This window comes from Lissotriton helveticus, chromosome 6, assembly GCF_964261635.1.
Source record: "Lissotriton helveticus chromosome 6, aLisHel1.1, whole genome shotgun sequence".
NCBI classification, from domain to species: Eukaryota; Metazoa; Chordata; class Amphibia; order Caudata; family Salamandridae; genus Lissotriton; species Lissotriton helveticus.
Genome location: NC_136067.1, coordinates 1,897,148,380 through 1,897,173,040, shown reverse-complemented (window position 1 = coordinate 1,897,173,040; position 24,661 = coordinate 1,897,148,380). Strand labels below are relative to the sequence as shown.

General features: G+C 45.7%; 1 protein-coding gene across 1 annotated transcript in view; it reads left to right on the top strand.

Moving 5' to 3' along the window:
- Nucleotides 1-24,661, top strand: part of ALK (ALK receptor tyrosine kinase) — a 2,452,973-nt gene that overhangs the window by 1,594,679 nt on the left and 833,633 nt on the right. The window contains exon 6 of the mRNA XM_078647129.1: nucleotides 16,577-16,704. Coding sequence (XP_078503255.1) covers nucleotides 16,577-16,704 — 128 coding nt within the window. The remainder of the gene's footprint in view (nucleotides 1-16,576; nucleotides 16,705-24,661) is intronic.

The following is a 24,661-nucleotide window of genomic DNA, read 5'->3' as shown; positions in this document are numbered from 1 at the left end:
GGGCCCCCTGGAAGGCGGGTCTAGGCCGCTAGAGTAACTTTGACCAGCAATGTAACTCGGACGCTTGCCCACCGGGGCACGAGCCCCCACCTCCGACAGCATCTCCACGGCCTTGAAGATTCTACAAAAGTCCCAGGAGCCCTCGGCCCCTGCAGGCTTCCGGTGAGGAACAACTGCCTTGGTCGCTAACGAAATAACCACGACATAGCCACCCCTTCTGTTAGCACGAGTTTTTGAACTGCCGAAAAGGACTCTGGTCCAACCGCCGGTTGTAGGAAACATTTTTTTCCCTGATGCTACTTCCGGACTAACCCGGCCCCGCCCAAAATGGCGCCGGTATCAATGAGAACTTACGAACACCTCGTGGTGTTTTTAGCTAAAAAGACTCGATGTTCCGAGATATGTATACGATCCTTTGTACACTTGACGAAAAAGAGGGAGGGTTCACTCGACGAACATGTAAAAGGACCCCCGTGAAAAAAAAATGTTGTTTTCAATGTACTATTTATTATGATATTATTGTAGCCGATACATAACCTCGCTTATGACACACGCCCACGGTATACATATAGGAAATTTGATTGCAACTAGTCCGACTGTGCTTCCAATTATGAAATGAATGCCCCTTGATCCCTCAACTATTGATAGACGTTTTTAGTTCCCTGCAAATGAATGAATAAACCTTTTTACATGTTTTTTAATACTGCAAAATAGCCCCCCCTACTGTATGCACTTTAGCCATTGCCGTGTCCGGCCAAATACGATTGCACTGTCATATCTACATGCTGAACGATTATGCAAATAAAGGTTTTCCAAACTATAAAATGGGTATTGCATGCTTTTTTTAAAATGTGGGATCAGCGGGAGAGTTTTTTTCTGTGCGCTCTGCTTTGTTCTCTTTTTAAGGTTATTAAAAGACGGTTGCTCAGCCCCGGATTGAGGATCGAATCTAAGACACGATACTCTGCCCCCGAATATGCGACTGGCTTAGGAACTAACGCATGGAGAAGGACCTCGACTTCTGAGGACGGGTAAAGTGAAGTGGTGTAAATGATAGAATGTTATAAAGTTATGGTACTCGAAGACACTAGGGAACAGGGTTGGCCGAAGAGCTGATGTGCCTTAGGACATCAGCGTTGAAAGGGATTTTAGGACCCCGATAGCTAGATACATCTACAAACTAGATACCTCGCACTAAGCGCATCTGATTTTCTTTAACGTTTCCCTATACACGGCCTATGATGTCACACTCGTACCGTTTCCCTCATGAGCTACCTATCACTCGCCATCCTTGCCACACTACCCGCCCCTCCCCCGGCTTCGGAAACCAAAACCCCAGGGATTCTATCCCGGGGAGATAAGACGAGTATGTGGTAAGTAAAAGACTTTCGTACCCATGCATTTGATATGCCCGAATGTTGTCCCCCTCCCTTCCCCTCTTTTCCTCCCTCTACAGGTTACATTGGAATCACGACTGAGGTATGGTGAAGATCCGAAGCCTCGCCATGTCTGATACATGAAGCGGATTAACGCTGCAAGGTGGCACCTAAGCACACCCACAAACTGCGCTTGTAACGAAAGAGCCAAAAAAAAAAAAGTTGTATGATATGATGAAACACGATCACCCCTAATCCGTGTTGCGTGAATGGGCACATGTCACGTATGTCTGAAACTATGAGAGAATGTTTTTGTGTGACTGAAGCGTTGACTAAACTGGTCAAAGGACCGAGAATGCAAGAAGTGCGACACAATGGTGCCTCTTACTCCATGCATGTCCCCTGTACCCAACCTAATGCTCGTCCGTCCCAAACTGCATGCTTTCGAAATTCTAACACAGACCCGTAATGTTTCATGTCGTGTAATGCACTGAATAGCCTATCTTGATACACGGCCACTCTCCATGTTGCGCGTGTACTATTTAGCCTATTGTTGCACACTCTCTCTCTCTCTCTCTCTCTCTCTCTCTCTCTCTCTCTCTCTCTCTCTCTCTCTCTCTCTCTCTCTCTCTCTCTCTCTCTCTCTCTCTCTCTCTCTCTCTTCCACACTCTCACTCTCCCTAACGACTGACTCCAAATTGGCAAACCACCACCCAATCGGCTCCAAATACCGCAAGTATTTGCACAAATTTGTCTTAGATCAAATCACTTTGGTGCCATGTTACTGCCTCTCCTTTCTACTAAATATTGATGAAAACCTAAAATTGGCCGAAAAGGAAAGGACAGGTAAGACGACTGAGGTTCCCTAATCTGACCCGTAATAAGGGAACTACATGTCAGTGGCTTTTATGATAAAAATGCCTCAGGTAACACGACCCCCCGTCCCGAAGTGTCTCAATACCCAAACAGTAAAAGTGATCGAAACATCCCCATCTTCCCAGAACGCCCCAGTTCTGTATCAGCTGCCCCGGACGAGAGTTTGAATAAATGTCCCTCACCCCTGGTTGTAAGAGATGGGTCGACTTGCAACTAACACAGGCCAGCCATTGTTCCTAGAAATGATTTGTCGATGAGCAAGCTACAGAGTTTAGAATTCGAGAAATTTCACTGAACGCTTACCAACTGAACTGTGGCCTTCTGCTAGATAACGCCCTCATGACACAAAACAAGACGATAGTCCCTCACCCCAGTTTGCTATGTTCCTAGTTGTTTTTTTAAATGAAGTAGTCAGGTTGTAAGAGACTATGTAGGAATTAGAATGATGTCTGCAAAGTTAAGATAGACCGAAATGAAGAAATTGTTGCAATGAACCCTGGTGAAAGAAAATGTTTAGCTGAAAGGTAGGATGCATTGATAGAATGGAAAAATGTTTAGCCTATGTTCCTTCCTCAGAAAGATACCTATCAGACCATGGCGATAGCACGTTGCACTTTTTAAATAAAATATAACGCCCTGGAGAACGGTATAGCTTCATAAGGCTCGTACTAGGGAAGTGGGTCTCTGCCAAAAGAACTGACGTAACTGTAATAAGCAAAATGCAATGAATAGGTACCAGATCTCGGACCACAACAATGAATGTAACACCAACAAACACCAAAGAAATAGTTACGAAGGAAAGTTATAGTAAATCCAGCAAGCCTATCATCAATTATTTATATGTTGGTTGCGAACCCCAATGTAACGGATGTTTCTCAGTAGCTTGGAGCTGGGAGAGAAATAGACTTATGTGATTACCTTCCTCTGCCAATTCTCTAAAGACTGTCTTTTCAAACTCATTTAAGGGTACCACTGTCGGAGGAGAAAAAGACCTGATGTGGGAGCACACGGCCTGACTTCAGATCATGGAACATCTGCGACATTGGCCAAGGCGAGACCGCGACAGTAAGGAGCTGCAGGACGAGGCACTGTTTTCGACAAAATGAGAGGAAAGGGCTGACCTGATGCCCCTGCTCGATGTTCAACGTGTGCCGAAAAGTCCCCGCTCTCTGAACTCGGTCATGAGCCCGCCTACCTGAAGTTTTCCGTCCCCCTGGTCTGTTCCCGATCTGGCCCTGCTCCATCCCCCTTTTTCTCCGACCTACCCTAAGGACTACTCACACACACACTTCTTCCACCTGAACTCTTTGACAATCGACTCGAAAGGACACAGGGCGAAAAGGACCTTTTTGACCAGAAAAGCGAGGAAAAGGTCATGCCCTGCAACGCGGGACCTAGAATAGAGCTGGACCCATAGCTCCACCGCCGGTGCTCCACAGTGCCAACAGAAGATGACAAAGAATGCTGAGAACTCACTAACTTCGAACAATGATTGTTTTTTTACTACGTCTCATTTCTCTCCCAGCCACCATCGTATTGATTATGCTCCAACCAAATATGAACAGAACTTACATATGTAATAACCTATCAGTTCACATTCCGAATGACTATAAGTATCTATGAAATGTACTCAATGCTCTCACTACAGAATCGTTTTTGTCCGAACGAGTTTATCGATAGACCCGCCTCCTAAGACGAAAGATTTTAAATGTTATGTTTATAGCTCCTTCTCCTGGGTACCTACTTCTTTACCTATGACCACCACAGTAGACATGGATAGGAAATAGGCCAGCAAGATGTCTTGGAAATGTTAAAGGGAGGACTGTGGAAAATTAGTACGGTTTTGGTAAACATTATCTGCGCCATCTTGCCTTTTCCCCTGATGCCACACTTTTGTCGTGCGCACCCGCCATTTTAGGTGCCTCGATCAGAACCACCCTCTGCACACCACTGGCCCCCAGCATAGCCCTTCGCCCTCCCAAAGCCCGCACGCTGACAACCCCCCCTCGCACATGCCTTGGGTCATAAACCCCTCTTCAGCGCAGCTCTGCCTCAGAACCCCATCCTGTTCCCAGCGCGACACCTCCCTCCATTCCTTTCATGGTCCCAGGTCCTTTGATACAAACCCCTTTTCCTGTGTGCCCGTTTGTCTTCCTCGTTCCCAGGCCGCCACCTAGCTCTGCGGATACTGTTTATTGCCCCCCCGTACACTAGGAAGCTTCCCTCATTAAAGGACCCTCGAGTTGATCAAAGCCCCCCACCCTATGAGATCCGATCAAACCTCCCACATTCCGTGAATCGGCGGAATGCCCAGCTGCGCGATAATCATCACCTGTTGTGACCGGGGTGGGGACTTCTACTGTATATGTGTGTGGGAACGGGCTTGGAGCGGGGATTCCGAGAATGTCTTTCCATACATCAAAGCATTGCCAAGAATGTGTTGTATGTAATAAAGCAATAAACCTGTGTATAAGAGGCAAGGCCTCAGAGATGCGGGTAGAGCACCTCGTGACGATACCTGCTGTCCGAACTGATGTGTTCTCCTCCGGAGAGAATAAACCTTGTTTCCTGCCTTCCAGTCTCCAGCGCCTGCCTCTTCATTGATTAATATTTTGTGGGTTAAAGAGGCGATACCGCCGGGCAAATATTGATTGTCCCTGACCTAGTTTTTACAGAACTCTGGTTTGGGAATCATAATGGTTCTGTGGACTTCCTACGTTTGAGGTGGCCGGGATGTTTCCTCTATCTAGTGTGTTTTTAATTTAACTACTTTTGGATTAACTTCCCGAGTGGCCAGATGTCATTTGCTACATGCCTGCCAGATTAGGAGTTTTCTCCTGGTCTGGTGGGCGGTCCTTTGGCGTTCCCACGGCGATGCCTTTGAAAAAGATACCACAATGGGAACGTCAAAGTCCTTTCCTGCACAGCACGGACTATTAAGCCCATGCCGTGCAGGAAACGGGGTGCATGCATCCAAGAGCCCAGAGATGATAGGGGGCACTGTAGGGTCCCCTTTGTTTCCTCACCACCAGAATTTCATGGCGTGAACACCACCATGAAATTATGGCATTGAGGAAAACTCATACTATGTTTGGCGGGAACGCAGCAACCCTGGCAAGAATATTGCGGCCTCACACCGCCACGCCACTGCCAGGGATCACGGATCTCTAGCAGATGCAACTGTGCCATGGAGGTCCGACCGCAATCGCCACTTCCCCTCCGCCAGGGGTTCGACGTCGAACTCGTAATCCGGCCCTAGGTGTCTTCTAATTTTCATTTTGATTGTGACTTGTCCACATGAAAGGAAACTGTATTACACATGCTTGGCCATTTGCCACCTTCCTCGTAGGCTTCCAAACCGTCAAAACAAAGCTTTTAAGTCTACTTCCTTCCACATCCAAATGCTACACGGGTCAAAACACACACACACACGGTTCTGCTCCCAACTCTCATTTCAACTAAGTGGCGAGCAGGTAGCTTTCCCTAAAATTCTTATGTCACACTGAGCCTTTGGCTACTTAAATTCCCTTTAGCTCCAATTTTACTGCTAGTAACTTTCCCCCACATGCATCATTGTAGGATTTTGCATTTCCTAAATTGCGAAAATTAAGGACTCGCAATTTAGGAATTGCAAAATCCTATGCAGCAAGAAATCCTACATTTTTTTAGGATTTCTTAATTTTCGGAATTTGCGATTCCTTAATTGCGAATCGCAATTAAGGAATGGCATTACATTGATTCCTATGGGCCTAGAGGCCCATAGGAATCAATGCCGTTTTGCATTTTTTTTTGGAACTCGCAATTTGTTGATGCATTGCAAGGGTGCAGAGGGGGGTCCAAAGGACCCCCCCCCCTGCACCCCTGAAATGTATTTTAAAGTGCATGTTTCACACACACATGTCCTAAGGACATGTGTGTCTGTAACATGAAAGTTTAAAAAATGCATTTTTTTGCTTTTTTAAAGAAATTCGCAAATTAACACAAGGGTCAACCTCGTGTTAATTTGCACTTCCTATTTCAAAATTCGCATTTTTTTAAAAATTGATGCATTGCATTTAAGGAATCGCACAAATGCGATTCCTTAAATGCATTTGCATTTTTAGGAAATGCAAAAAAAAGCGAATTTTGAAACATTGTTTCATGCATCCCAAAAACGTATTTAGGAAGCGCAAACGGCCGAATTTACCGATTCGCACCGTTTGCACTTCCTAAATAGGTTGATGCATGTGCCCAATAGTGAGTCTGGGAGAAGGCTGTGCCACTAGCAACATTTTGGTCCCTCACAGGTAGAAAAGCTGTAGGAAGGGGCCATGTCAATGCCAGCTGCTCCTGGGTTTCCTCCAGTACACTCTAGGCATAAGCAAGTGAGCAAAGCCTGTGGCCGTCTAGGTTAGTATAGATAATCCCAGGTGCCATGATAAATTGTAAGAGTGTGCTTCTTTTGGGATGTGATTTCATTTGACCTCTGCTCTGGCCAGCTTTGAGCTATGCAGGCCTCACCCTCAATATGCTTGCTAAAATGATCTTTCATTTACTCCCATGGAGCACCCGTTAATATGGTCTGACCTGGCACGTTAGTATTTTACTGGAAGGTGTCAGATATTTATAGCCAGTCCTAAATAAAATTACTTATATCCTATCTGGCTTGGCTAATTTGTACATCAGTTAATGTGGCTTTGGAAGATATAACTGTGGAATCCGGAATATGAACCGGTGAGACTGCGACGTATTCCTCAGTGAAAAGCCAACTAGTAAATTTCCAAAGCTAATTAAGTAAAAGGAGGACCTTTTTAAAATAGTTACAGCAAGACCAAAATGAAAAATATTGGGTACAGGGATCAGGAGATTTTAATTTTTGAATCAAATGTAAAAAAAATCGCAGATAGGAAAAAATGGGGTGTAAAAGTCAATCTGGCACATGCATCAACGTAGGCTTTTGCGATTCCTAAATAGCGATTTTTAAGGAATCGCTATTTAGGAATTGCAAAAGCCTATGCATGTAAGAATCGCTATAAAAATAGCGATTCCTAAACATTCCTTAATTGCTACTCGCAAATTGCTAGTCGCAATTAAGGAATGCTGTCCCATTCATTCCTATGGGCCTACAGGCCCATAGGAATGAATTGGAGATTGCATGAACAATTTGCGAGTACCAGTAGGTACTCGCAAATTCCTCATGCAATTTCAAGGGTGCAAGGGTGTCAAAATGACACCCAGTTGCACCCCTGAAATTGATCTCTGCACATATGTTGCACACACACATGCCCTAAGGGCATGTGTGTGCGCAATATGAAACTTTGAAAAATGCACAAAAGTGCATTTTTCAAAGTTTTTGCAAATTACCATGACGCTCAACTTCATGGTAATTTGCTACTCCTATTAGCGAAATTGCTACGTTTTTAACTTTCATGCATTGCATTTAAGGAATCTCAATTTGAGATTCCTTAAATGCAATCGCAATTTAAGGAATCGCAATTTAGAGATTCCTTAAATTGCGATTTTTGCATTTGGGATGATGCATCCCAAATGCATAAATTCCGGTGGCAAAGGGGCGGATTCTGAGAATCTGCCCGTTTGCGACCGGTTTTTGGTTTGATGCATGGGGCCCAATATTATCTTACCTGCATTAGCAAGAAGAGCCACTGGAGGCAACCCTTGCACCAAAAACAAAAAGCAAGTAACAGCAAATTTCACTGCCTCACACTAACTGGGGCAGCAGGTTAGGATAAAGCACTCAAATGCTCTCAAACTCAAGCAGCACTTTTGGCCACAAGTTCCAGGAGGAAACACAATTATCTGCCCCTGCTGCAGGGTCTCAACCTAAATACCATCCCAAATTTCCAAGGTTGCTGAAATATCTCCCTACTGGCAACCCCTAAGGTGCCCTAACTGTAAGGGGCAACTTCAAGGATTTTGGGCCAAATGCATTTCCTGGGGTGAGAAGAGTCAGAAAAGCATCAAAGACAACACCATACCAAAGCACTGTTTGGTTCATGCATATTGACTACTGGGGTTTCTGTCTGTTCTTTGAAGCTCATCTGTGTTTTCCCCCTCACACTGCAAGATAACTAGGAGTGCATGCTCCTGTTATTGACTCCCCTCTCTCCCACCTTCTCCTGGATAAATGCTGGCAGGCCAAGTGTTCTCATCTGAGAGCCATTTCACATCTTTTAGAAAAGGTGGACAAATCTGATTATTCTCACTGTTATGGAGGGAACCTAGAATAATCCGTCTAGGGACAGTCTAGTCTCAGGCAGAGATCAATAACTTGTATACAAATTAATATCGTTGGACATATCAATTTACTAAAATATATGTTCACCAATGAATTAGACTTTTGATAAATATCACAAGGCAGTAAAGATGATTTATCTAGATATTTCGTGAGTCATCTTATTAAGAAGTGACTTTTAAACTTAAGAAAGACTTAGGAAAAAAGGGAAAGGCTGGCAGCTCGCTTTAAGACAGTAAACATCACTTTTGAAACACTTTTCAGCATAGAAATACCAATTCCGTGTGTGACATGTTATATATTGTGCACCAAGGCCTTGTGGGCTTTATGGCACCACTAATGGATGCCTTAGCTAATGTGAAAGAGAGCCCTTTCAATATGTCCAAATAGTTTACTTTGACAAATGCTAGCTTCAAAATCTGCTTCCAGCATGGCAGAGTGCAGTCTCAGCCCTGGTATCAAGTTTTTGAGTAACTCTTGTGGGGAATATACAGCCACAAGGCAGCTCAGATGTGACATAACCTTTATGCCACTGATACACAGTCTATTCCATAATACTGTGGCCTAACTAAGGGGCATATTTGCAACAGGCACCTTGCATACCGCATTATTTTCTATCGCTGGAATATTTCGCCAGGCTAGCGTTGTATTAACAACGTTTAGCGCCATGGCGATGAATATTCCAGCGATAGCGCCCTTTTCCATGAAACATCGCTGGTTTATCAGCGATGTTCCATGGAAAACAGCAATATGCTTGATAATACGACCCTGTGGTCGTATTACTTGAATCCACCTCCCATGTTAAGTATGCCTTAGTCAGGAATTTAACAGACGTTAAATCCTGCATACTTAGCGCGATTAAAATAATCGCTTCCCGCATTGTAAATATCGCGATGCTGCCTTTGTGATATTTACCTGTGTTGTTTCCACAGACACGCCTACTTTGCATCTCATTAGCGATGTGAAGTTAGGCGTGCTGGAAACGGGAGCAGAATCAGCAAAACAAGCGATAGCGTGTCTTTGCTGATAAGGCGATAAAATTATCGCCGCTTTTCAGCCGAAAATGGCCGCAAAAGCGGCGATAATTTTATATCACCGCCTTGTTAATATGCCCCTAAGTCAGGCATGCCATTTGGAATTAACCATTCGTACCACATTTAAGGGGCAGAGCTAATGCACTGTTGGTGTTCGGAAATACTTCCCAATGCTTATATGCCAGTGCATCCAATCAGAAAAAAGAGAAGTGTACCCAAAGAGTGTACCTGCTTGTGACTCCAGTACCACCGAAAATGTGGGCGATTAGTCAGTGAGAGTGCTGCGGTTAGCCAAGAGGTCTTTAGATGGGGCAATGAGGAGAATGTGCAAGGTGACTTGGATGGAGTTTGTGCAGTCAGGGGCCAAGAAGAGAAGCAATCAAAAGCAGGGATTGATGGACAGGCGATGCAAACTAAGATATTTTTTGATATGTTAGGTAGAAAGGCCTAGTGCCTTTGACCATTTCAGGGAAACTGATGGGGGTTGCCTCCCATGAAAAGTTTTTTATGGTTATGCACCTTGAGGGGACAAACTAGGAAAGACAATCTTAGGGGATGGACCGGAGTCAATGGCAGAAGGAATGACGAAAGAGGAGGCTGAAATCCTGAAGGTTGCAATAGGCGGGGTGAAACCTGCCTGTGCATCCGCCAGGGAGTTTAAGTTGTTCAGGGTGATATTTTTGGTGATTTTCGTGTGGCCATTTAGATTGTCAGAAGTGGTGGGGCAAATACCCACTGTGGTTTGTTGTTGAAGGGGGAGACGACCATTACAACGCGGTGTTTACACCGCACTACTATTACGACGCGGTCATCAGAACGCAAGTCGTTACAATGACTTGCGCTGGATGGCGCTATATACTAAGGAATAGTATGATTTCCTATTCCAACACCTTCCCTACTGTACGTAGGCCGGAGTTGGAATAGTAAATCATACTATTCCTAAGTCCAGCGCCTACAGCGCAAGTCGTAATGACTTGCGTTGTGATAACTGCGTTGTAATGGTAGCGCAGTGTAAACACTGCGTCGTAATGACATACATCCGTAGGAGGACATGGAGATAAGGGAATACATACGTTTCATTTGGTGTCAGATAGATCAGAAGGAGAAGAGGAAAGAGCTCCTGATCCCTTCAGCATGCATGGCAATGATCTGCCCAGTGCGGTTAATATGGAGCTTTATGAGGTCCAGAGGAGTGACCGTGGGTAGGTTCATTGTGCATGAAGATGGTAAGAGAGTGACTGATAGGCAGGTTTGGGGGTGATGAGCTCATGCCTAAGGCATGGGGTCTGGATGAGACCAGGTTCAGAGCCCTTTCCTTCCAAGATGCAGCGATGAGGGGTTTCTGTCGAGATTTCCGCACAGGAAGGCTGGAAAGAGTGAGTGGGTGAAGGAGTGGATTGATGTGGGGATATCTTGGATGTTGAGGAGTGGACGCTAACAGGCCAAGATGGCGGCTGTACTGGACGCTGTGAATTGAGCTCCGGGTGGGGCCTGAGGCTGCCCAGCATAATCCTCCTCAATGCTGCCGTACCTATTGGGCGCCGCCAAGATTGAAACTTAGCTGGCAAACTGTAGAATATCTGTCAGTGTGGCACAGCCTGAGGAGAGTGTTCTGGCTACAGGGGGTTCACTCAGTCTTGAGATTACGATCAGGGACCCCGCGCAACGCCGAGCCCCATGAAGGTAGACGCCACCGCCAGGCAAATGCTAGTGCGAGGTGACACCACCGCCATGGTAGCCGCCCAGCTAAGTATTTAGTGACCATGGCGGTAAGAGAGGAGAGAGGGAAGTGGTACCCTGGGGCCTCTCGATAGTTTATCATTTTCACTGTTTTGTCACGTGACCCATATTAATTTAGTCTGTGCAAAGGGTGCACCGCATTAGTGCCACCCTAACACCAGATTACAATCATCAGCATCTAATTGGTTGCCAGTTAAACTTTGCAGAGGGTCTGCCCCCGTGTGCCACCACGTGGCACTTTTTAAAACAATGTTTTCATTTTGATCCCTCTGGGGAGAAACATTTTCTGTCGAAAATGGCAAATTATGCAGCAGATGGTGCCAAATGCTGTAAATCCATTATTATGTGGAAAAATTTTTGGCCACAGAATGACATAATTGTGATGGTTCTGCTATTACCCACCTTGAGAAATGTTTCACATTTGAGCAGTCTGTGAGGATTGTATATTACACACAGACCTCAGCAGCATGGATAAAGGGCCACACTTGGAAATGTGAGCTGTAAATATTTCAGGCGTGCTCAGACTCTGCCTAAGGCCCACTGCAGCTTGCATGTCCCAGATGTGTGCTAATTTAAGAACTGTGTTTTATTAATATGTATGATGTGGCGCCAGCATCTGTGAGCAATAACGTATGTTAAATACCCGCATCTGTAATTATGGACCTAAGCTGAAGGTGAGGCCGGGTGCTGTATAGTTGGGGAGGGGGTCATTAACAGTTAATAATTCCAAGGGACATTACGTTGGCAGCCACAGAAATCGAAAAAGGTCTTGGGTTGCTTGCAGTCTCGGACTGGGACAAAAAATAGGACCGGACACCAAAATAAAAGTGCCCCCCATAAACAAACCAGGGACCCTATTATGTATATGATGCACTTTCCCTGTTTGAACCCTGGTGTAAACAGGTGCACGGGCGCAAACAGGGACAATGCGCCCTATTACATAGAATGCACTGCCCCCAGGGCATCCCTGAACTCGTGCTGCCCCCAGGGCAGCGCATTCCTGTGACATACGGAGTAGATTTGAAGCAGCCGCTCCGTGTTTCACTGTGCGGGCGGCAATCCGCCCCACTTTTAAAGGGGATAAGGGATGCCCTTGCAGGTAGGTGCAGTGAGTGCACCCACCTGCAAGAGGATGTCTGGGGTACTGTAGGACTCCTTTTCCAACCTTCAAAGATGGCTGCTACCTTTTAGGTGGCGCGCTGTCAGCGTGCCTCCTGAGAGCCTCTTTGCCTCTAAGCCCACGTCTATAATACGTCACGGGCGCAGAGGCAAGGGGATGCCCTCATCTACATGGGGCACACCCCCATGCAAATGATGGAACGTCCTCTTGAGAAAGTGCTGTTGCTGTATGTGCGCCAGCGCTTTCAGTATTACTGAAGGGGCCGCACAAGAGTCTGCCGCCCCTTCTCCAATACCAAAGTGCTCCGGCGGTTTGCAAAGCGGAAGCTAATGCCTGTTGCGCCCCCGGGGCACTTTGTCTAGTACGGCCCAAGATAGCTAAAAAAGGGGCCCACATTTGAGTATCAGACCAATCTTATAATTGTAAAGATGATGTATGGTTTTTTTTCAAGGAAAGGGAGACTGTACGCATCTCTGCTGCTGCTGACAAGATTTGAGTTAATATCAGGGAAATCAACAATAAAAACCGTCCTAGCAGGCCATGGAGACCATAAAACAAGCCCACCAACCGCTATAAAAAACAGCCCATTCACCCATCTGTCAGGCAGCCCATTGCACATTGCCAGATTTGTCCTATGGGCCACTTTGACCCTGGTTGCTGTAGTCCCCTCTGGAGGGGTCCTTACCTAATATTTTGGTATGGATTGTTCCCATGATGAGCAGGGTCAGTACTGATTTGCATAAGGCAGACCTCTGTCTAGAGTGCAAAACGATGGCTTGGAATGCTACCTCACGATTGCCAGTGATTATTCTATGAACAAGCATCCCACCCATCACCACTGTGAGTTTGAAGCCACAGAAAATTCCTAAGCAGGACTGTAATTGTAGTTATAGCCAGGAAATGGAGCATTCTGATTGGCTGTCCAGCTCCCAAATGTCCATCCACGGTGCTGGTGCTAGTGCATATTGTTGCCTTCAGGGCTAGTGTGCGACGCACGAAGAAGAGACATAGATGAAGGTACTTTGTAATAATCTGGTCTGCACAACGCTTTTATTTTACTCTCAAACTTATTTAACTTTTGGGACAAATCCATGACCTCACAATAGCGGGGCAGCCCGCAGCGAGGGTTTCGCAGAAGGACCATACCCAGTGTGCTTTAAATGAGCTAGTACTGTCCAGTACAGAGAACCTCCACTTCTTAGATTTGGAGGGAGGAGTACCAACACTTGTCAGCACTGATACAATACTTTTAATGGGAGAGTACCGGCACTTTTCAGCACTGATACAATACTTTTAATGGGAGAGTACCGGCACTTTTCAGCACTGATACAATACTTTTAATGGGAGAGTACCGGCACTTTTCAGCACTGATACAATACTTTTAATGGGAGAGTACCGGCACTTTTCAGCACTGATACAATACTTTTAATGGGAGAGTACCTGCACTTTTCAGCACTGATACAATACTTTTAATGGGAGAGTACCGGCACTTTTCAGCACTGATACAATACTTTTAATGGGAGAGTACCGGCACTTGTCAGCACTGATACAATACTTTTAATGGGAGAGTACCGGCACTTTTCAGCACTGATACAATACTTTTAATGGGAGAGTACCGGCACTTTTCAGCACTGATACAATACTTTTAATGGGAGAGTACCGGCACTTTTAAGCACTGATACAATACTTTTAATGGGAGAGTACCGGCACTTGTCAGCACTGATACAATACTTTTAATGGGAGAGTACCGGCACTTTTCAGCACTGATACAATACTTTTAATGGGAGAGTACCGGCACTTTTCATCAGCAAACAAGTACTCCCGACAGTGAGTACCTGCACTTCTATATATCCATTTAAAGTACTGACCATACCAGCTTTTTGGGGCCAGACCCCATTATCACAATTTCATACAAATCTAAAAGAGCAGCTCTGCTGCATCTGAAAATATTACTGAATCAGAACACAAAATGTGTAAAACCCACTAGATCCCTTCATAGCCATGGAGTGGACTTTAACCCTTTGCGTGCTTGTGACGGAACCTTTCCGTCACGAGCCTCGGGTGGGCTGTGCTGGTGACGGAACGGTTCCGTCACGGCCCGCTCACCCCGCCTGCGCGGCGCGAATTCCGCGCCTGCGCTGACGTTCTAAAGAGCGGGCGGGGCCGTGACGGAACCATTCCGTCACAAGCACAGCTCACCCGAGGGCCGTGACGGAGCAGTTCCGTCATGAGTACGGGAGCGCCGCGCGGCCCCGCCTCCCCTTAGCGCTGCGGCGGAATAGCCACCGCAGCTAAGGGGTTAAGTGAGACGGCTCCTGCCAGTGCCACGCACAGACAGTATTAATAAACAGGTGCTGAGATGGGTGCCTATTGGGCTCTCAAATTTTTCTCTCAGCCTGGCTGTGAAAAAAAGTCTTCACTCAGGGCACTACCAGCCATCACCAACCAGCCTTTGATGTAACCTTGGAGAGCAGTGCTTAATTTGAGCTCGGCATCAACACTTAAACGCGTGTCACAGTCTGCTACAAGGTGGCTGGCTAATTTAGAGATGACCACAACAACAGTAAATGATTAATTCAATATACATTAAAATGACTATTACTTGCCGCCCAAGCCATTCTTTTTAGTTTTGGGGGTCTGAAATAGCCCGAATTATCACACTTGCATGAGTATGATGGTCAGGGGATATGTTGGTACTATCATTAGCAGCGCTGGCAGGGGCAATGTGAGGTGCAAGGCAAGCTGCAGCGCCCTTCTAACAAAAGCCCTGGCACTTATTTTTCTACAAATTAAGCACCAGGAGAGACTCATTTGGTATTCAAGCTGCCACGAAGGAGCCAATCAGAAGATACCATCACCTGCTAGTGATATGAAAGTGCACGCGGGGGGTGGGGGGCACCATGGGGACCCGCAGCGGGGCAGGAGGGATGGAGGGAAGAGCGAATCTTAGGCTCTAAATGTAACAGGTCTGCAGTGATGAAGCTGCTGCCAGGTATTACCAGCTCCTAGACATTTTTTCAAGCCCACAATAAATGCAATTAAAGTATTTTACAAAAAGTTTTATTCAACGTTTCGAATTAAGTGGTTCAGTTATTTACAATATCATAATTACAGGATTGAAGCATTTTCACTACTACTTACCACAAAGTCATTGTTGTTACTCATTCATCTTCTGCAGCTAACAACCATTGTCAAACCCAATAGCCTGGGCATCTTTTAAGCGCGTGCCTTTTGTTCTATTATTTATTTGGATGCAATAACAGAAAGAGGCAGCAAAGTAACATTCAGGCAGCAAAGATTTTAAGCTTACACGTTTAAGCCACGCCCGTTTTACATAGGTTACGCCCTTTTGAGGGACCCTCCCTCTCCGCCTCACCCCCCTAGCCCCCATGCCAAGTTTATTGAACCCAATTAAAGCCCTGGCAGTGGTTTTACATCCTTGCCTGTAAGTCATTCCCCATTCTCTATTCAACCTCCTTATTAGAGACAATTGTTAAAAACATCAGTGGGGAGACAAATTAAGCCTTAGGGCCTCAGTGAGCTGCCGGGATGCGGCTTCTACCAAACTAATCTGGGCAATGAGGTGAAGGTAATTGTGTTTGCGTTAATGCCAGCTTCCAGCAGGCGAGGCAGGAAAGCTGCACGCGCCCACCCCGACGCCCCCCGCGCCTGAGTCACAAGTGGGAATCGCCCGGGCGGGGGCAGGGAGAGCATGTCATGTCTGCCCGAGGGGAGGCTGCAAATTAGTGTTCAAAGCAAACCCCCCGGGGGCCATGATTTCAGCGCATCAGAATAAATTAAGGGAGTCGGTGTATAACTGGGAGTGTGTGTCTGTGGCGCATTCAGAGGAAAAGTTCACTCGCTGCACGCAGAGGCGCTGGTGATGCCAGCGTAGGGCTTCACAGCGCTCAACAAGTGGGCCATGACCTCTGAGCCTCCTCACAGAGCCAGGAACATTGCTCCTCAAATGCACCTCAATATTTGGTGGATTGACATTTGCATCTCGTTAAGCCATTAAGGATTCAAAGCGCTATAATATCGAGAGACATTGTGCTTGTGGTGACGTGCGGGCGCCACCTGGCGGCATGTCGGGGCGTTGCTGGATGTGCTGCTTGCTGAGGTCTGCTCCTGGTACCCTGGTGCTGATGCTCACTCTGTTCTCCCTCTCTTCTTTCCTCCTGCTCGTGGATGATACCAGGTGGACCCTGCTGCGAGGGAGGGTGGGGCGCCTGGAAAACCCCTTCCGGATCTCAGTGGAGTACGTCGCCAACAGGGGCAGGAGCCTGGCTGCGGTGGACTCCTTCTCACTCAAGAACTGCAGCGCAGGTACCGTGGCACTCACTTTACTCTAGCGCTGGCCTCCGCACAGGGTTTCTGTGAATGAAGAAGTGGATGATGGATCAACAAATTCATTATTTTACAAGCTGTCTGTTGCATTGCGCTGCAAACTACTTTTATGCCTTCTCTTGATTGATAACTTGTTGCATGATGTATCTTAAGAAGGCTATGTGATGTCTTCATGGAGGGCACATTTCCTAAAAAAAGAAGTGGGGGGACTAACAAGGTTAGGCAGTAAGCAAGTGAAATCAAAACACGTGCCATCACAGCGCATGATGTCACAACACGTGACATAATAGGAAGTGACCTCACTGGATGTGACATCAGAGGAAGTCACATCAGATATTAAGACCTCATACATGTTTATCAGGTATATAATGAGCACATTTTAGCACATTATGAGATTTGGTGTCGTGGTTGTGCCAAAAAAGTGGCGCAACTGCGACGCAAAATCTGTCCCTCAACTAATATATTTATGTTTTTAAACCCTATCAGAAAGAAATTGGCAACAAGGAGAAGCATGGCAGTAGATATGTTCTGCTTAATTGGTTGCAAAGTCAGCATTTTAAAATATTTTATGGGTTAAGGCCTCTGCTGTAAAGGTGCCCAGTAAATCTCTGGGAATAGCAATAATGGTGAGATAACTCTGGAGGTTAATGCACTTGCTCAAGAGTTCTGTGTTTTGTGAAGTCCCAGATTTAAATCAAACATAATATGCAGATGTCAGATTTTTATTTTATGTAGATAGTAAAATGAGTTACTGCTTTTAACACAGAGCTCCTTCTGTTACCTGCAGTTCATAAATTATATTCCTTGTAAAATAGCACAGTGAGCTATGAAGGACATGTGACTCCTAAACCTTGTAACCCTTTCTCATGTACCTCACCTTGTACATTGATTTACACATGTACATGATTTATTGTCAATGTATAATGTGTATGTTACGTAAAGAGCTCGGACACCCTGCAATGGGTTGCGTAGCACTATAAATAAAATAAAATAGTGCTATTGAAATTGTTATTTGTGTAAATACTTGGACAGACCAACCCACTTGACATTCTTACAGTGCATGCATCTCTTGTATGCAAGGTCTGAACAAAGGCAAAAGCTGCCTTTATTAAGTACTTGTGAAGAGATAACAAGCTGTGTGCCTTTGTTTCCCCTCTGTTGCATTTCAGTGTGAGGTTCCAGGCCGCCTCCAGTCAGGGTAATCAAAGAAAAGGAGGCCTGATGGCTCCTTAACCTTGGACCAGCTGGAGGTGAAAAAGCAGCTCCCTCCCTGCCTCCACCTTGCTGCTGCAAATGCAAAGGAGACAACGTACAGGCCCTGCTGACGTGTGTCACGGTGTCTGAATATGACACTTGGACAAGTTCAGCATATTTCTGTGGGCCCAAAGTTCTTGGCAGGGGGGCCGGCATCCACCCTGTAAAAAGAGTGGGTGGATGCTGTGTACCTGCGTGTACCCCCGACTTGTGCCCTGACTTCATGTCATCAAGGGTTCAGCATTCCAGCCCTGAGATTTTGTTTAACAACGAAATGCATTCTGGGAGACATAGTCCTTTTTCATTGCAATTGATTAAATTGAACCAATACGCAAATAAACAATTATCTGTAAAAGAAAAGCCCATGACTTGAGCATTACATCTTTAGCATGACGTAGAGTCATATTTTTAAGGGCATCATTGCAGCACAAGGTATATTGTGTACTTCCTGGCTATGGCAGGCCTTCCAAGTGCCACCTTAAACGAGTAGCATCTTCAGTCAGTCCTGGCTGTTTAGCCAACAGAAATTGTATTCTAGGACACTGGAACTCATACATACACTGATGACAGTGAAACCTACAGTCCAGAATGCAACGTGTTGACTAAAATGCCAGGCCTAGTTATTTAGAGCTATAAGTTGAAGGTTGAGAGTTAGATGAGATGCATTTAGAAGTTTCTTTCTGAAGGGCAGGTGGTTTATCTGTGTGTAAATGCTCCAGTTTCTGTATTGTTGAATTGATTCTGGCCACTGGCTTTAATTGCAGCCATTGACGGCTACAAGAGGTCTGCTATGACGAGGTACTGATATAAACACACAGATGCAGAGCGCATAACAATTTTCCTTGGTCCATGGGTGAGTAGCCCATCTGGTCCAGGTTCTGGCTTCATTTTCTTTGTGTTTTAGTGTTGATTTTATAATGGTATAAAAAGTACAACAAGTGCTTTATTGCAAAACAAAAACCCGAACTGGATAAGCTATTTACTCTTGGACCTGGAAAACTTGAGGGGTGTACACGTGTGCTTTTTTCTCTGACATAAGTACACACATTTATATTTTATACGAAGCTTGCATACGATGACCAGCTGAGCCCATGGTAGCAAAAATTGCATTTCTAGTCTATAAAGCAAGGCTAAAACTCAGACAAGGTACAGATTTGTTTGGTGATAGTTTGGGGTTGGAGGCATTGTTCACTTTATTTTACTCAAGACTACAAATCCCCAAATGCACTGCTTTGCTAAATGAAAGCCCAGGACTGGGAACAGCATCTCATTGACCCAGAGTTATCTGGTCCACAGGGCCACTTTTGAACTTATAATCAAATGCCATTTAATTCATTAGTTGTTCCTGGGGTACAGGTGTAGGTCAAAGAAAGTGGATATTTAAGGGTGGTTAAATGGTAACCATCCAGTGGGTATCCATTTTGTTGGATATAGTGGCCTCACACACCCTTGCAGGTGTCATGCTTCATCATGGGCAATGCTCCTCGTTGGGTGGGCGGTGCAATACCCAACGGGCTACACCTCAAAGATGGGCTCTTTGCGGAGATCTTTTTCCAACCGCCCGTGGGTGAAGTGTCACCTCACCTCACCACATTTTAATGTTACCTGCTGCCCCTTGTGTGAAAAAGCTTTAGGATCCAGACAGATTGAGAGGATCGGGAGAGGCTGGCTAATATGGGATGAACAGGAATATTACAATATCTGTAGTAAACTTTAGGAGAGTCTTACACTGAAGAGCATATTCTCAAAGTAGTACTCTTATATTTACTCTTACAGTCCTTTGTGAATTAGACCCCAAAAATCTAAACTGGCATGGAATGGAATATTCATATGCAGATTGTACAAATAGAAATGGCTGTGCCCTCTTTGCACTTTACAAATAGGGGCCAGGATCTATGGTGCTGATCCCCAAAGACAGGTAAGAGTGTGTGAAAACACTCCTGTAGTATGACTTCCCAAACTCCTGAATGCTTTTATGTAGCAGCCCCGTTATATTCATTGTAGTCGAGTTCCATATTGAAAAAACGAAAGAAATAGACTTGTGTTCACCGGGGCCTAATTCAGTGCTGTAAAGTCTACGCAGCAGTGTAAGTGTACTACAACTCTGTAGTGTATCTAACATAGAAATACTGTGCACGCAGTACAATATTATGGGGCATATTAGCAAGAACCTCGTTAAAATTATCGCCGTTTTAGCGGCAGGAAACTGCCGCTAAAACGGCGATAATGGGCTTGCTAATATGCGTTACAGAATTCCAATAGAAGCCCAGGTTAGATGTGCATGACATCTAACCTGGGCTTCTATTGGAATTCTAGAACGCATATTAGCAAGCCCATGTTTTCGAGGCCTAATTTTATTCACCTCTTGTACACTGCGTACACTGCGCGCGCGCAGGTTGAAGAAGATGAGATGACTGTGCTGCTGTTAGTCAGCACAATGCGCCTGCGCCGGATGTGAAAACCTGCGTCCTTTACAAACGAGCATCGAGAGATTGCGTGACAATGGACTATCTTAACACCTGCCTGGCATAAGACCCACAACAGCACAGGCGCTGAGCCCCTACTCAATCACTCCTCTACACCCACACTGATTGTGCCCATTGGGGCGTCATCCGGCATCTCGAGAAAAGGAGGAAATGTGGAACTGCTAGGAAACAACGTCAGTTGACATGGGGTCAAAGTGTATCAGGTGGGGCGAGAGGGGGACACAGGCACTGTGGCAGGAAAGTAGATTTACTGTACTAGAGGAAGACATACGAATTTTGAAGATATTAAGTTGGAACAAGACGTACAGGTGTTGGGTGGGATGAGGGGTGTGCGGGTTTCTGGGTGGTGTCAAAAATGTGCAGGTACCTAACCTGGGTCATATAAGGGGTGGTGTCAGTATCGGTGGAGCCAGGGTTGTGCAGCTATCCAGCTGGGGCGGCAGGCTTACAGGTATTGAGTTTGGACGCGGAATTAGCAGGTTTCGGGGTTGGACGAGGGTTATGCAGGAATCTGGAGGGAACAAATAGCAGATGTCAGGGAGAGGTGATGGGTGTGCATGTCTCAAGGTCGTTTGATGGTTGTGCAAACATTGAGGTTCGACAGTGGGTGAACATGAATTTAGGTGGCATAGCGGGTTAGCACCTGATTTATTTGTAGTATTGCCTGACCTGCGAACTATCTTTTTTGCTGTTCTACATTTGGAGCTGCGTTAAATGTTCTCTGCACGGCACATAGAGGCGGTGCCTGTGCATGTGTCCACAACAGGTTGCAAATTAAATAGGGGAGAGGGGTTGGCCTAACGGCTAAGGCGCTCGACCTCGGACCTGGGGAACTTGGTTCGAGTCTCGGTAACGACGCCAAAACCCCCCTGTGATTCTGGGCAAATCACCTACAATGAAAGTGTGTCCTCCTGTAACGTAACTGGTGCTATGTAAAGCGCTCTGATAATTCGGTTCGGTTCTAGTTCGCGCTATATAAAACTCTGCAACAAAAAAAAAATACAAAAACGTTTAATCCCGGATGCAGTTCTACATTAGCATCTTTTCCTTGTGTGTGTATGTTCGTTGTGTATATGTTTTATTCTTGGACTGTAGCGTGTAGACTGTAGAGAACTTTAACGCTCATTTCTCATATTGCATCTGAGGACAAGTTTTAGCAAATCCCATAGGTCTGGCTATTTTTTAACTGAATTTGCTTCTTCAATGATTAACAGGATCTATGTGTGTGGTGTGAAAAGCAGATAAATGAGAGATCGTGTATTCAGTTTGATGGATAATGGATGAATGAATAAGTTACAGAGTGTATAGATAATTATGGTTGAGTACATAGATGAACATGTTCTTGCATGGGTGGATGTCTGGATAAATCGCGAGTGCATGAATAAATGGCTCAGACACCAGTAGTGATTTTATAAAATAACAATAATTACAAATATTACGTCAATAAAAGTATTACACCAGACTGGCACTGCATCCTATTGGATTACATCAGCCTTCATTACATTGCACTATATTGCATTGAATAGTACTTCATTGCATAATGTTGTATTGAAAAGTATTATTGCATTTGTTAGTATTTTGCATTGCATATTGTTACACTTTACAACAATGTACAGTAAATTTATGCAGGGTACAGTTGCATAACACTGCATAGTTTTGAATATTGCAGTTTTTATTTGTTCTATAATATTGCATTGCTTAGTATTGGTACATTGCATAGTATTGCATTTACCTCTAATTCTGTGTTGTATTTTGTTGCACAGTATACTATAATTACATTGTTATGTGTATTTGTAAAACGCACTGTCACCCGGGATGGTTTCCTGGCTCTGCGAAGGTGTGTTCCTAGCCGTGCCTATGGTAGGTTGGTTATTTGAAAGCACAGGTCAGCAGCTTTATGCCAAATTCAAGAAAAGAGGGGGAGGCTCTGATGTTGAGTGGGGGGTCATCCCATACTTTAGCAATGATTTAAGAGGGTGCCCATGCTCCTGATCTGGTTCTGTGTATATGTGGAGTGTGTGTCCTTAGGAGTCCTGAGGAGTGGAGGTGTCTGGGTTGTTGCTGGAGGAGATACCAACTGTTCAGGTAAGGAGTTGTGTAGTGACTTGAATGCATGTGAGAGTAGTTTGATGAATTGAGCGCGTTTGTATATTGGGAACCAGTGTAGTTCCCTGAGGTGTGGTGTGATGTAAGTTCTTAGTGGGAGGTTGAGGATGAGTCTAGCTGGTGAGTTCTAGATGATTTGTAGTATTCTAGTGAGTTGCCTGGTGATCCAGGCATGGAGGGTGTTCCCATCGTCCAACTTGCTGGTGACTAGGTCATGAGTGACAGTTTTTCGACTGATGCTCGGCAGCTATTTGAAGAACTTCCTCAGCATCTTTATGGTGTGGAAGCAGAATGCAGTGATGGCGTTGACTTAGGCGGTCATGTCAAGTTTGTTGTCGATGATTATTCAGAGGTTCCTTGGAATGGGTTCTGGGTGTGCATGTGGTCCCAGTTCAGCCAGCCACCAGTTGATGTCCCATCGTGATGTGTTCTTGCTGAAGATCACTACTTCTGTCTTGTCTGTGTTGAGCTTGAGACATCTTCAGATGAGTTTGCTGGTTTCTGTGGAGTAAGGTCCCAGGTGGACACTTCGTGATCTATCCATTAAGAAGGAGCAGATCCAGTTGGGAATGGGTACTTGGATCCAGCGGATCCAGAACGCCTCAGCCAGACTCATCCTCGACATCCCCCGACGCAGCCACATCTCCGGACATCTGAGAGACCTGCACTGGCTCCCCGTCAACAAGAGAATCACCTTCCGTCTCCTCACCCACGCACACAAAGCCCTACACGACCAAGGCCCGAGCTACCTCAACAACCGCCTCAACTTCTACGCTCCCAAACGCCACCTCCGATCGACCAACCACGCCCTCGCCGCCGTCCCCCGCATCCGAAGAGCAACAACAGGAGGAAGGTCCTTCTCCTACCTGGCCGCCAAGACCTGGAACACCCTCCCGACCGACCTTCGCCTGACCCAAGACCACCTCTCCTTCAGGAAGAAGCTCAAGACCTGGCTGTTCGAGCAGTAGCGGCACCCCCCCCAAGCGCCTTGAGACTCTCCGGGTGAGTAGTGCGCTCTATAAATGCCTTGATTGATTGATTGATTGATTGGATGCCAAATCTCGGGCAGGTGCCTGATGAGGATGGGTGTGAGACCACGTCAAATGCTGCAGGTATGTCCAGGAGAAAGAGGGCTGTTGTGTCTCATTGTCAAAGATCATGTGACTGTCGTCTGTGGTGACAATGAGAGTTGTTTCTGTACTGTGGTTGGGCCTGTATGTAGGGTGTGTGGTGTTGAGAAGTTGGTAGTTGCTAACGTGGTCGGTAAGGCATTAGTTGATTAGTTTCTCTAACACCTTTGCTGGGTATAGTAGGTTGGGAGATGGGTCTATTGTTGGAAAGCTTTGCTGGGTCAACAGATGATTTCTTTAGCAGGGACATGACCGTGGTATGTTTCCAGGTGTCTGGGAATGTGGCTTAGTCGATGGAAGTGTTGAGGATGGGTGTTAGTGATTCCCTGATTGCTGTTAAAGGCACACTGGAGGCAAGGGTCAGATGGAGCTCCCGAGTGGGCAGTCTATATGGTAGCTGTGATTTGCGACTGTGGTGACAGCAGGCCACAAGGCCAGATTTAATTCATCAGCCATGATAGGAAGTTGAGTTGTGATAGTGATGGAGTCGAGTTGAGGGTCAAAGTTGCTGTATACTGATTTGATTTTGTTACAGAAGGATTCTGAGAACTTGTTGCAAAGGTCTTGTGGGGGGAGGCGGGCGATGTTGCGGGAGGCGGCAGTAGGCATAGTGAAATATTTGATGATAGCGAAGATTTCCTTGCTGTTGTTAGTGTTGATGTGAGGTGGAAGAGCTGTGTGCTTGGTGTTCCGTATCTGCTGGGAAAAGCATCTTAGGGCTGAATTGAGGTTTTTTTATATGCGATTACTGGACTTGTTCTTCATTTGCTCCTCAGTTGCTTACAGTGACGTTATGTGACCCTGAGTACCACTATGTATCAGCTGGCCTGTGATCAGACTCTTGCTCTTGGGTTGCAATTGAGGGGAGCCAGGCCAGGGTGTCATGCATGCGATGATCCAGATGTTGTAATTTTTGATGGCTTTCAGCAAATCGCTGGTGTGCTTTGAGTGAGCGGAAGC